This window comes from Scyliorhinus canicula, chromosome 8 (assembly GCF_902713615.1).
Source record: "Scyliorhinus canicula chromosome 8, sScyCan1.1, whole genome shotgun sequence".
NCBI lineage: Eukaryota > Metazoa > Chordata > Chondrichthyes > Carcharhiniformes > Scyliorhinidae > Scyliorhinus > Scyliorhinus canicula.
The window spans coordinates 188,762,879-188,776,609 of record NC_052153.1 but is presented as its reverse complement, the minus strand read 5'-3'; the positions used below and the strand labels follow the sequence as shown (position 1 = coordinate 188,776,609).

General features: G+C 44.7%; 1 protein-coding gene across 4 annotated transcripts in view; it reads left to right on the top strand.

The window, feature by feature from the left end:
- Nucleotides 1-8,801, top strand: part of sh3bp2 (SH3-domain binding protein 2) — a 172,547-nt gene extending 163,746 nt beyond the window's left edge. For all 4 annotated transcript variants that reach the window (XM_038805881.1, XM_038805878.1, XM_038805879.1 and 1 more), the window contains 3 exons: nt 591-669; nt 773-832; nt 7,274-8,801. In XM_038805881.1, the coding sequence (XP_038661809.1) occupies nt 591-669; nt 773-832; nt 7,274-7,411 (277 nt within the window). In that variant the 3' untranslated portion in view covers nt 7,412-8,801. The remainder of the gene's footprint in view (nt 1-590; nt 670-772; nt 833-7,273) is intronic.
- Nucleotides 8,802-13,731: the final 4,930 nt, after the last annotated feature.

Below are 13,731 nucleotides of genomic sequence, written 5' to 3'. Positions count from 1 at the left end.
ATATTATTGAATGTCGTATTGAAGCACCTCAACCGTGCACAGGCAACCCAAAGGTGGTGCCATTTCTTTCACATGTTAGATATCTCCCCTCTCTCTTCCATGTTGGACTTTAACCTGGTGTTGTAAGACCTCTTACTCTCTTCCATAAGTATTGACTGCTTCATGGAGCATATTTATAGATTAGGCTTACTCTTGTCCTTTGCCAAAGTGATTATTGATCTGTAAGCCCTGACGGTAAATATTATCAGGGTTTTGGACTGTGCAGAGCTTCACGGTCTAGCCCCATTCTACTCTTGCCCAAATATGTCCACGTACCATCTGAATGACAATCAGAAGTAGCAACCCTGATTTGGCCGATTTCCCCCTGCACCCCACCCCAACCCAGGGGCATTGAAGCCAATTGCAACTCTCCCAATGTTGCACTGGCCACGATTGGCTAAGTCAACAAAGAGCGATCTTGCCATAGTCAGAATATGTTCCAGGGAGGATGGAAGTCAAGTTCCAGGGCAAAATAGGACTGAGCTCAATTTTAATGAAGTACACAGACTCATGAAGTAATTTTATAAAATCATTCTCATCTATTCACAAAGGTTATTCCTATCTACAAGTCCTGGTTCCAACCCAGAGAATGGATTGTATTGCGTAAGGAATTCTTCGAAGTCGGGAAAGGTAGCAGTCTAATAATTTGTACAATGTTATGCCTTTGTTCCATTACTGATGACTAATTAGTCTGTTGTAAAACGTATCCTACTTTTTCCCTTCTTACAAAAAGGTTTTGGTTGTGTGGGATGATTCGGAGATGAAAGTGAGGAACTACAGAATTTTTGAAAAGGTCAGTAAATCTTGTGTAAATATTTTTACAGCTACATTACACATGATGGGTGGAAACCCACATTTGTTGGCTTTAATTTTGAACTCCTTTTTTAGAGCATAAACTTCCGTTCAGTGGGAAATCTTTCCAGAATATTAATATCCAGTACACTATGCGCTAGTTACATGTGACTAACTGAAAATTTGGATATGGCTAATTGTGTTTTTGATAAGTAAATAAAAATGAATGTCATTGAAAATGCAAGTAGTGGCGGGTGGGAGGAGGCCCTCAAGTGGCTATTAATGGCCACGGAAGGGCCTCAAGTGTAAAATTCCAGTGATGCCACATAATATGGTAGCATGGTAGGACAGTGGTTAGCACTGCTGTCCCACACGCCAGGGACCCGGATTCAATTCCAACCTTAGGTGACTGTGTGGAGTTTATACATCCTCCCCGTGTCTGTGTGGGCTCCCTCCGGGTGCTCTGGTTTCCTCCCACAGTTCAAAGATGTGCAGGTCAGGTGGATTGGCCATGCTAAATTGCCCCTTAGTGTCCAAAAAGTTAAGTGATATTACAGGGATAGGGCCGGGGCATGTGCCTAGGGTGCTCCTCCAGAGAGTCGGTGAAGATTCTGTGGACCTAATGGGCTCTTTCTACATTGCAGGGATTCTATGATTCTATGAACACAATATTACGCTCCCATGCCTGCTCCCTGGTAGGCATACAATTCTAATTATGGAGTCATTATGACACTGACTGAGGCCATTCTGCCTTTCAAAACTATGCCGGCTATCTATAAAACAATTCAATCAGTCCGATTCCTCCAACTTAACCCTGTAGTCCTGCAAGTTTATTTTCCTCAAGTGCCTTTTGAAATTGTTCATCATCTTCTTCTTTCATCAGCCTTGTAGGCAACAAGCTCTAGGTCATTACTTACTATGTGAACAAAATTCTTCCACATATCCTTCAAATATTGCTTGCCCAAAACCTTAAATCTGCGTTCCTCAATCCTTATACCATCAGCTAATGGAACAGCTTTTCTTTCTATACTTTATTGTTATGACACAGAGGGGTGGAAAGGGGTAAAAATAATAAGGATGGTCAAAAATTGAGTCTTTACTTCCAATGGTGGTTCTTTAGCCCACTTTCTTCACAGCACGCTTGCTGATCAGAATCTCTGATTTACAACTGTTAATGGTCGTCCGTGCAGAGCTATGCATTCAGGGTCCCCATAGGTTAGAAAATACAGTACTTACTGGCTGCAGGCTTTCTGGAGCAACACTTTGGGCAGTATTCTCCACCCCCCCCCAATGCCGAGTGGGAGAATTGCCGGGGCGGCGATTCTCCTGCCTGGATGGGCCGAGCGGCCGCTCCGACACGACAGGGTCCCGCCGGTACCGTCCACCCCTGGTAGCTGCCGGCGGGAGCTCTACAGGAACACTTGAAGGCGGCCTGTGGGGGGAGGCTCCTTCACCCGGGGGGGGCCTCTGAAGGGGTCTGGCCCGCGATTGGGGCCCACTGATCGGCGGGCCGGCCTCTTTCCCCCCCTCCTTCCCCGCCGGGCCTACATTCCGCCATGGCTGGCCCCTGAACACCACGCCATATTGCATCAGGGCCGGCGCGCATAAGAAGTTCCCCGCGCATGCGCAGGATGGCGTGGCCCAACTGCGCATGCGCAGGATTGAGCTGCCCCAGCTGCGCATGCGCGGGTTGGCGCGGCGCCCATTTGCCGTCGCGTTGGGACGCGAGTGGCGTGAACCACTCCAGCGCCGTGCTGGCCCTGTTCGCGCCGTTGTGAAACGCGACGGCATTCACGACGGTGCGGGCACTTGGTCCGCGGAGCGGAGAATCGCCCCTTTATTTCTAATCAAGCTGGGCCTTCAGCTTTAGGTTCACCTTTAGGTTCACCTTCAGGCCAATATGTTCTGTAGAGACACTTTATTTCACTTCAAACCTTGCTTTCAGCCCGAGTTTGACTTCAGGCCTTTGCAGTTTCAAGAGAATAACACTTTGACTTGCTGGAGAGAGAGTCAGTCCTCACAGTGGCTTTATGTAGAGGATTAGTTGGATCTTTTTGGAGAGAGTTAGTTAGATCCCTTCATCCAGGCTGCAGAATCAAAAATGAAACCCAACAGGAACCTCGTGACTCGGAAAACATTCCAGTGGGATCAGATCCAATCACCACTGTTATTGGGCAGAGCACAGTCTTTTGGGCCCATTCATTGGCCCCCAGTCAACTCAAACAAACCAAGTCATCACTGGCACTGAGCAGTCTGCAATCACCAGTCTAAAACAGCACAGCCCTCCGGATTCCTCTGTTTGAATTAAAGGCACAGGCCACTGTTCCCTTCTGCTTGAATTAAAGATACAGGCTGACTTAAAGACACATGTCCATAAATAATCCATGGATGAAAAACATAACGGCAAAAATAAAAGAAAGGGGAAATAAGGGAATATTCAGGAACAAACAGGAAGGACCCTTACATGATCAAAACTTATCATAATCTCGTACACTTCTATTAGATATGTCTTCAGCCTCCTTTATTCCAAATGGCACAATTCCAATTTCTCCAACCTTACCTTGTAGTTAAAATTCCACATTCAATCTGATCCATCTGCTTTGCACCCTCTCAAAGACTTTAAATTCCTATACTCTGGTGACCAGTACTCTAATTGCAGCATAACCAGAGCTTTACATAAGTTTAGCATAACTTCCATGCTTTTGCACTCAATATGTGGAATTTAATAGAACTATTTCTAAGTTAATTTGTGGCGTTTTTTTCAGGGGGTTTTCCGCCACCTCTGTTGGTGAGCTCCCCATCGCTATCTAACGACGTTTAGGGCTCAATTCAACTAAATGGGAACAAAGTCCCATAGCGAGCACATTTAGCCACGTGTTTCCTGGGGTTCGCATGCCAAGAAACACAATGGCAATACAATGCGACTCGTTGTATAAGGGGCCTCAGCGGGGAACGCGTGGCAGAGGCCGCACATAGCCCCGTTTTGTACACTGAGGTGCTCCGTTTGCCGGAACTCCCCAGTGTACCAAGAGATCAGGACACCATTTAAATATGGCATCCCAATCTCCGAGGACCCGGAGTGATCCCCGACCCTCAGCAGTGCCGAGGCATCATGCTGCCCAAAGGGCATGCAGCTAGAGTCCTCCGATTGCTCCGAGTGCCGTTCCGCCTGGTCCCTGTCTGTGGGGCCCAGTGCTGAACGGCACTCGCCCAAGGTCTCCGAGGCAAAGGGGAAGAATCCCAAAGCCTCTGATACCTCGGAAATCTGCACATTAGAGCGAGACTAACTGTCTCGCTCAAATCGCAGATTTACCAAAATGTGATCCCTCCTACAATGGGCGGGATTTACATCACAATGTCTTCCACATCACAATTGGATCTCGCGTGGCGTTGAGAGCCGGGTAGATCCCAGGAGCGGGGTCTCCTGGATTTTATCGGCCATGCTGCGCCGAGGCAAGCTGCTTTTTGGGCTTGGTATGGCCATTGCATCGCCCCCTTAGCCACCGTTTTGGGCCCTGGGGAGTTTCTCACCGGTTTGGCCCACACTTAGAATTCTTTTCAGCACTGAGGAACTGAACTCCAAGATCGGGCCGCCATTTTGAAAGGGTGCCCCAATCTCTAATGAGCTTGTGGATCTCCCACACTCCCCACCCATGGGCAACATCACCCTTCACACACATGGGCACTACCTCGCAGTGAAGATACCCCACTATGGGGTCCCTAGGGGCGCCCCTCTTCAGCCTCCCCCCAAATCCCCTTACAGGCCACCCCCTCCAGGACCCCCACCTGTCACCCTCCCAGAGGCCCCCAGCCTTCAAGCCCCTGCTCCACCCCCCCCCTTTCATGGGCTTGGCCCGCCTTCGGCCCTGACCCCGACAGTGCCACCCTAGCACATGGGCACCCTTGCACTGCCACCCTGGCACACAGGAAGTGCTCCTGCCAGTTTGGTAGTGCCACCAGGCACCTTGGCGGCGCCAGGGTGGGAGTGCCAATGTGCCAGCTGGGCAGTGTCAAGGTGCCCATGTTCCAGAGGGAGGGCCAGGGAGCCACCCTACACTATCCCGGGACACCCAGTAACCCCTGGTGGTTTGGGAGACCCCCCCGGGTGCTGTTCTGCCTGTTCCACGTTTGTTTGGACCAGTGCTGAACAGTGTCCGGCTACAGTCTCCCCTGGGGAGACTGGTAGATCCTGGGTAAGTGCGCCTTAGTAGGTTTAAACCCTACTTAGGCACACGCTGTTTGGTCATGCCCCTTTTGGGTGTGATTCAAATCCTGATGCCTCGTGAGATTTGGGTATATCCCACAAGGTATGAAGAGTATCGAGAAGCCCGTGGGAGGCCTATCCTGGGATCTACCAGTCGCGTGTGCTCGAGCGATAGTACAGCGCAGCCGGCAGATCGTACCAATGATTCTGTTTATGGGACATAAACTCGCACATGCTTTACTAACTACTCTATCAGCATGTCCAGCCACCTTCAGATATCTCTGCACATGCACCAAAAGTCCCCCGTCCTTGAATGCTCTTTAGAACTGTGCGATTAAGTCAAATTGTTTCTCCCTCTCCCTTCCACAATGCAACACCTCATACTTCTCTGTATTAAATTCCATCTCCTGTGGGTTGTCCCATTCTGCTACCCTATCTGTCTCCTCCTGAAGTCGATTAATATAATTCTCACTATTTACCACCTCTAAGTTTGACATTGCCAGCAAATTTTGAAACTTTGCTCTCTATTCCAGGAACCAAGTTGTGTATAAAAATAAAAGAAAGACCTATCTCTGAAGCTTGGGCCACAGCACTGTCGACAATACCCCAGTCTGAAGAACAACCTGACTTACTGTTTCCTGCCCTTAAGTCAATTTAAAAAATCCAAGTTAGCACTGACCTTCCTATTCCATGAACCTCAATTTTGTTAACAAGTCTTCTATGGGGCAATTTGTCAAACACTTTCTCAAAATTCATATTGACACCATCCACTGCATTCTCTTCATTAACCTTCTCTGTTACGTAATCAAAAATTCAATTAGATTAACCTTTTACAAATCTGTGATGGTTCCATTTAATTAACTCAAACATCTCCAAGTGTTGCTATTTTTTCCCCTGATTATTGTTTCTAAAATCCTAACCACCACTGATGTTAAACTTACTGGCTGGAAGTTACCAGGAGCATGCTTACACCATTCCTTGAATAAGGCTTGAACTCCAGTCCTCAAGCACCTCTCCCGTATCAAAGAAAGATTGGAAGATTATGGGAAGTCCTTCCGCTATCTCCACCTCCACTTTCCTTTGTAACCTGGGATGCAAACCAGCCAAACCAGATGAATGTGCCACTCTGGCCTTTCAGGTACATCCTGCCCAACAATTTTCACCAATCCGTTCCCAACCATGCTTCTAACAATGTTTTGTCAGGATTCTCTTTGTAAAAAAAAAAAAATCAATATAATGTATTCATTAAGTACTCTAGCCTTGCCCATTTCCTCTGAGCATATATCACCTTATTTGTCCCTAACAGGCTCCATCCTGTCTCTTACTATCTGCCTACTATTTAGATAGTGGTAGAAATATTAAGGTTCACTGTCATTTTATTCTCATTGCCAGTCTAAGTTTCCTTTTCACTTCCCTGCTCAACCTATTGGCGCATCTTGCCGGTGAGATCCTCCAGTCCCGCTGAAAGCGACCCCCTTACTATGGGTTCCCCAGCGGAGCAGCCGTGTGCAACACAAATGACTATTGACTTTAGTGGAACCGGAAGACCCCGCCAGCAGCCAATGGAGAGCCACCTCTGCTACTGGAAACCCCACCACGGGGGCGAGGGGTTGGATAAATCTTGGCCATTGTATTTGGCCTAGTTTTCCCTTGAAGAATTCAACTAAAATGTTACATCATGCATCCTTTTTTCTGTTTCATCTGCTATCTCCACCCCCATCTCGCTTGTCATCCAAGGATCCGCTGGCTTTGGAACTCTTACCTTTTCCTCTTGTTGGAATGTACCTGAAACATCTCTTCCATTAAACTCATTGAAATAATTGAGATTGTGGCCCAATGCAAAAGCTGAATAATTATAGTCTGCCATCAATTTAATCCACATTTAAAACTCAACACTCCTATTCACACTCATTCATGACTTGTATTCACTGATTTAAGGCAAAGCCATCCGAATAGCATCCCTCCCTAACAGCACTGTGGATATACCTACATAACGTGGACTGCAGCGGTTCAAGAAGGTGGCTCACCACCACCTTCTCGAGTGGCAATTAGGGATGGGTAATAAATGCTGGCCTAGCCATTGATGTTCACATCCCATGAAAGAGAAAAATAAAATCATGGCGTTGCACTTGAATTCAATGTTAATTATTTATTTAAATGTTACAGTATGTGTATTCTTGATTATAGTCAGAAGGGAAAAGATTATTGTTCTAAATGACATTTTTGTTTTTCTTGTAGGAAGCCAAGTTCTTTCTAGAAGCTGAGATTAAGTTCACATGCCTTGCAAGCATGGTCGAGTTTTACTATAAGCACACACTCCCAATCCATGACCGTCTACATCTTAGGGTACCGTATGGCTGTAAGAACCCACTTTGATGTTAACCCATTCCTGTGCTGCCTCTTTGGACTTGAAACAAACTGAAATGGCCAACAAGACAATTTGGAAATATGAACTGCACACTCAAATTGAAGATGATTTCAACAATACTGTTTTAGAAGAAGGCAGAAACAGTGAAGAAACAGAACTGGAGTAGATTGCATGAATTGTTATACCAGAAGAACCAGAAAAGATGTGAAATCTCACTTTAACAAAGCAAAACAGCTGTAATATTTTTCACTCTTATTTCTGTGTCACACGGAAAAGATACTGGTCTGAACTGTGACGTTTCCTTACTTTTCCTGGCTGTGAAGCACTTTCTGCTCAGCATCCTGACCACTCTACCAAGATGGAGGGAACTGCAATGGGAATCATAGGTGCCACCTGGGCTCTTTTAACACTGGGCTTGAGGTGGATGTTGGCAGCACATATAGTATTAAATACAGTTTAATTCACTTTTTGAGCATCGGTCTACTGTATAGAATAGTAATCCTGTATTCGGTCTCCTGAAACATTACCTTGACGTCATTGGGATTGTCATGGTCAATAAATAGAATTCCAGGATGGAGGGAAAAGGTTTTGAGGATCTTCAAACATTCTTTAGTTTTCACATTGTTAAATGACTAGAAATTGGGCTCCAGACACCAGCACCATCACAAGCTCTCCGCAGATTCACTGTGATATTTTAGCACATTTTTGTTTGCTTTCCTTCTGAAATTATTCATTACAAACAAATTGCAGCACAGAAGCAAATAATTCAGCCCAACTAGTCTGTGCCTCCTTTTCCATCTACCTCATCTAAGCTTTTCGGTTTGCATTCCTATTAGTTTTTCTCAAATATACTCCTCCACAAGAACATAAGGAATAGGAGCAAGAGCAGGCCATTTAGTCCCTTGAACCTGCTCTGCCATTAAATAAGATCACAGCTGATCTATTTGTGGTCCTTGTTTTCCTGCCTACCTCAAAAAACCTTGAATCCCTTATCTATAAGAAAATTAACTCAGCTTTGAATATATTCAACCACCCGGCCTCCATTGCCATGGGGAATAGAGCATTCCAAACATTAATGACCCGCAGAGAAAACATTTCTCCTAGTCTCCATCTTAAATGGGTGACACAAAGGGATGTATCCTTTCAACTTCCACCCTGTCAAGTCCCCTCCGAGTCTTGTATGTATCGGCCAAACTAATCAACCATTCCTCCTAAGACAACCCCTTCATCCCAGGAATCAATCTAATTAACCTTTTCTGTCTCCAATGTAAGATCATCCCACCGAAGCTGTATGCGGTGTGGTCTCCCCAATGTCTTTTAGCACTGTACCAAGATTTTCCAACTTTTATAATTTATTGCCTTTGTAATAAAGTCAAATATTACTTTGAAAGCATCAGAGTTCTTGCCTCAACCATATTCTGTTGTGACGGGATCTAAATTCAAACCACTCTCTTGAGTAAAGAAATTTCTCCTTATTTTCTTATTAGATTTATTAGTAATTATATTGTACTCATGGCCTCTAGTTTTGGATTTGTCCATAAGTAGAAACATTTGTTCCATATACTGCAGAAATCTGTGCCCGTATGCAGCCAGATCTGGACAATATTCAGGCTTTGGCTGATGAGCGACAAGTTAGATTTGCACCAGACAAATGCAAGGACATGGCCATCTCCAATAGTAAAGTAACCAACCATCTCCCCATGATATCTAATGACATTACTATTGCTGAATCCCCTACTAAAATGAAAAAAATGAAAATCGCTTATTGTCACGAGTAGGCTTCAATGAAGTTACTGTGAAAAGCCCCTAGTCGCCACATTCCGGCGCCTGTCCGGGTAGGCTGGTACGGGAATCGAACCGTGCTGCTGGCCTGCTTTAAAAGCCAGCGATTTAGCCGAGTGAGCTATCCTGGGGATTTCCATTAACCGGGAACTGGACTGGACCAGCTATTTAAATACTGTGGCTCCAAGATCAGGTCAGCGGATGGGAATTCTAAGTGTGATGGAATACTCTCCCCTTGACTGGATGAGTGCAGCAGTTGCGGTTCCAACAACACACAAGAAGCTCCACACCATCCTGAATAAAGCAGCCCACTTGATTGGCATCCCATTCATCTCCTTCAACGTCCAGTCACTCCACCACCGATGATAGATGTGAATACCATCTATAAGACGCATTGCAGCTCCTTTGACGGCACCTTCCAAACTCGCGACCTATAAAGGCAGCAGATGCATTGAGAATGCACGTTCTCCTCCAATCTACACACTATCCTAATTTGGAACTATATGGCTGTTCCTGGACTGTTGCCGTGCTCCCTAGTTTTAGATTCTCCCATGAAGTGAAATATGCTCTCGGCATCTACCCAGTCAAGCTCGCTCAGAATTTTATATGCTTAAATAACATCGCCTCTCGTTCTTCGAACTCCAATGAGTTCAACCTTTCATTCAGAGACCATGACTAATCTGCAGCGCTAATTCCATGTACTGAATTTTGTGCACATCCCTTAATACTTATGGTTAACAAAAGTGTATCAATCTCAGTTTAAATTTTATAATTGAACTAGCAACAAAGGCCATTTGTAGAAAAGAGTTCTGAACTTTTACCGTCTTTTGTGTGTAAAAGTGTTGCCTAATTTCACTCCTGAAAGATCTGGCTCTAACTTTTATATCGTGTTACTGAATACTTGTCAACCCAAACAATTGAAATTGTTTCCTTCCATCTACCCCGTCTGATCCCCTGAATATAATTTTGGGGAATCGGATTTATGAAATTGGCATTGAACTGATGGTTAAGCAATGGTGGTGGTAGAGGAGGAGTCTAGGGGAAAGATTAGGCTTGAATTCTTTAATGATGCAAAGTTTTTAATGACGTTAAAGTTGTTGCATTTTACTCATTCACACAGTATTCAAATGTCTGAAAACCAGAGAGCAAATTTATTATAAGAATAGATATATATTGTTTTCATGGTTGTTGAAATTTACACACACCTAATGAAAGTATCAGACTCCTTATTATTACACAGTCATAATCAATTCAGGAGCATTCTGCAGAGATCAGAACAGCACAATTCAACAGTGAATAGGTTTGGTTTGCTGATCATTGGCATTGTCCTGTGGATAGCAATACTTCAGAATACCTTAAGTCAGACCTATAATTAAAAACAGAAAGCATTGCAAATAGACAGCAGGTCAGCTTGCAACTCAAAAAGAGAAAAGACTGGCCGCAATTCTCCCAAAAGGTAACAATGTCCCTAGTGAGCGCGTTTAGCCGTGTGTTTCCCAGCGCTCACGGTGCCGATAAACACATGGCTATTCAACATGACTTGCGTTGAATAAGGGGCCTGAATGGTGAACGCATGGCTGAGGCCACATGTAGCCCTGTTTTGTACAGTGGTGAGCTCCACTGGCCGCAACTCCGCATTGTAGAGAAAGATCAGGACACCATTTAAAAATGGTGTCTCGATCAGAAAGGCCCCCCGAAAGAATCCTCAACCTTCATTCAACCCGCAGCCCAAATACAAATACAGTACTGGAGGGCCTCTCTCTCTCTCTCTCTCTCTTCTCTCCCCCCCCCCCCCCCCCCCCCCAAACACCCACACCGGGCAACACCGGCCCAATCATGCGCGTGCAACAAATGCCAGCATGGCATGCCAATCTGGCAGTGCCCTTGCTAGCTTTCAGTGCCAAAGTGTCAGGCTGGCACTGTCAGGCTACCCAGATGCCACCAGAAATGCCAGCACACCACCCTGGCCAAAGAGCATGCAGCTGGAGGCCTTCGATCCCCTGGGAGACCTACGAATGTCGTTCAATCTGGTCCCTGTTTGTGGGGACTAGTGCTAAACAGCACTCGCCCAAGATCTCTGAGATGAAGGGGTTGAATCCCAAAGCCTCAGGTACCTCGGGAATCTGCACGTTAGAGTAAGGCTTACTGCCTGACCCTAACCATTGTGGGCAGGATTCACATTGCAATGTCTCACAAGATTGCGTTTGATCTTGTGAGGTGTGGCGAGCCTGGTAGATCCCGGGAGCGGTGGGCTGTTTTGCAGGCACAGTGTGGCCGTTGGATCGTGCCCAGGCTCTTCTTTCAAGTCACAGCTGTGACACATATCTAATGAAGGGCCTAAACCTGTGATGTTAGCCCATCTCTTTCCTTTGTGGATGCTGATGAACACGTTGCTTATTTTCATGAATGTATGTGTTTAGTTGATACTTCCTGTCCACAGTTTCCCGTTTGAACAATATCAGAGCAATTGAGGAAGCTGAAGAAAGGGAATAGGATGTGTTGGATTGGATTTGTTTATTGTCATGTGTACCGAGGTACAGTGAAAAGTATTTTTCTGCGAGCAGCTCAACAGATTATTAAGTACATGGGAAGAAAAGGGAATAAAAGAAAATACATAATAGGGCAACACAAGGTATACAATGTAACTACATAACACCGGCATCAGATGAAGCATACAGGGTGTAGTGTTAATGAGGTCAGTCCATAAGGGGGTTATTTATCTCCTGCCCGATGGAAGAAGTTGGAAGAGTGAGTAAGCCGGGTGGGAGGGGTCTTTGATTATGCTGCCCGCTTTCCCCAGATAGCGGGAGGTGTAGATGGAGTCAATGGATGGGAGGCAGGTTCGTGTGATGGGTGGTGTTCACGACTCTCTGAAGTTTCTTGCGGTCCTGGGCCGAGCAGTTGCCATACCAGGCTGTGATGCAGTCAGATAGGATGCTTTCTATGGTGTATTGGGTATTTCTTTTGAGAAGCTTTTTAAATGTAACACAAGACTGGGTTTCTGTATTATTAAAAGTTTTACCTACATTACATTTATTTAAAAATTAACTACACTATGGATTGATTTATATGTGAATAACTTCCATTTATACATGTTAAAAATTATTTAGAAAATGTACATAGGACATTTTTATATGAGTAAACTATTTTTGAGATCGGTTTGTCTGAAAACATTTCATCATTTCCAGTTGCCAATGGTTATTTAGTTAATAACCAATAGCCAATGTGTTATTTGGTTAATGTGTAATTAGTTTCCTCTCTTTGAATTTATGTGAATCTATTTCAATTGCAAAGAGTATCACAGACTCAGCTTACCCTATCATCATCCAACATTACACTGACAGTCGGTAAGTAATCAAGAGCTGGAGCCCCGGGTTACTTTTTCCTCCCTTATCCAGGACCCTATCACTGCTGAGCACAAGCTAGGGTTAGACCTGAGACCTTGTGGATCTGCACGGCTTTAATACTGATCACCCTCGCCAGTAGGAGAGCCTTTTCTTTTTAACAAGTGCCAAGAGCATCCATCATGTGAAACTATCTTCTTGAAACTGTTGTGCTGGAAATAATGGGTTTATGCCATCATAAGCAGAGTAGGAATTATAAGCAAGCTTTGGAATTGCAACTTTTGTCTTCATTTTCTTAATGCAGAAAAAGGGAATGGTTGTTGCCATTGCACTGTTAGACCCAGTCTTTAATGCATTTTTACCCTCCTGAGCCTAGCCTTCAACAAAACAGGGTTCAAGCCATTGTTTTAAGTGGCATTAAGAGTTTTGGAAAACAAAAATCTTTGCATTGCCTCACAGTTTGCTGCTGGGTCAGACACTCTCTTGCAGCGAGATACAATCTTTCTGTTAGAACACAGAATATTGCCATTGGAGAATTTAATTGAAAATGAAAAATGAAAATCGCTTATTGTCACGAGTAGGCTTCAATGAAGTTACTGTGAAAAGCCCCTAGTCGCCACATTCCGGCGCCTGTCCGGGGAGGCTGGTACGGGAATTGAACCATGCTGCTGGCCTGCTTGGTCTGCTTTAAAAGCCAGCGATTTAGCCCGGTGAGCTAAACCAGCCCCTAATGGGGTTGCTTTAATGGGCTTCCTGCCAATTTAATTAATGGGCTTCCTGCCAATATTGGAAAATGCAGTGAATAAAAACAGGAAAAAGAGAAAGGAGCCAGCATTTAAGAAAGGTTAAAGTTTGGGCGAGACCATTCATCAGAACGTACCAAAATGTTGATGTGCCTTTTCAGATATTGACTGACTTAATGGCAAATGTTTCTATTTTTACCTTTGTATCCAGCATTTTATAACTTTTCGTATTTTTTCACATTCAAATTGCAGTGTGCTGTGTTAGTAATGCTTGTGTCAATATTTTTGGATAAGGTTCTCATCAGTGTATTTTAACAGGGGTGTAAATCTACAGCTTAACATCTTTTGTTTAAAATAGAAGCAGACTGTTCCATAACTGATGTCAGTGGTTGTGTGAGAATGTCTTCTTTAGCGAGTGGAAGGGATGTGAATGCAAATGTTTTCTAGTCGCAGAAAGTT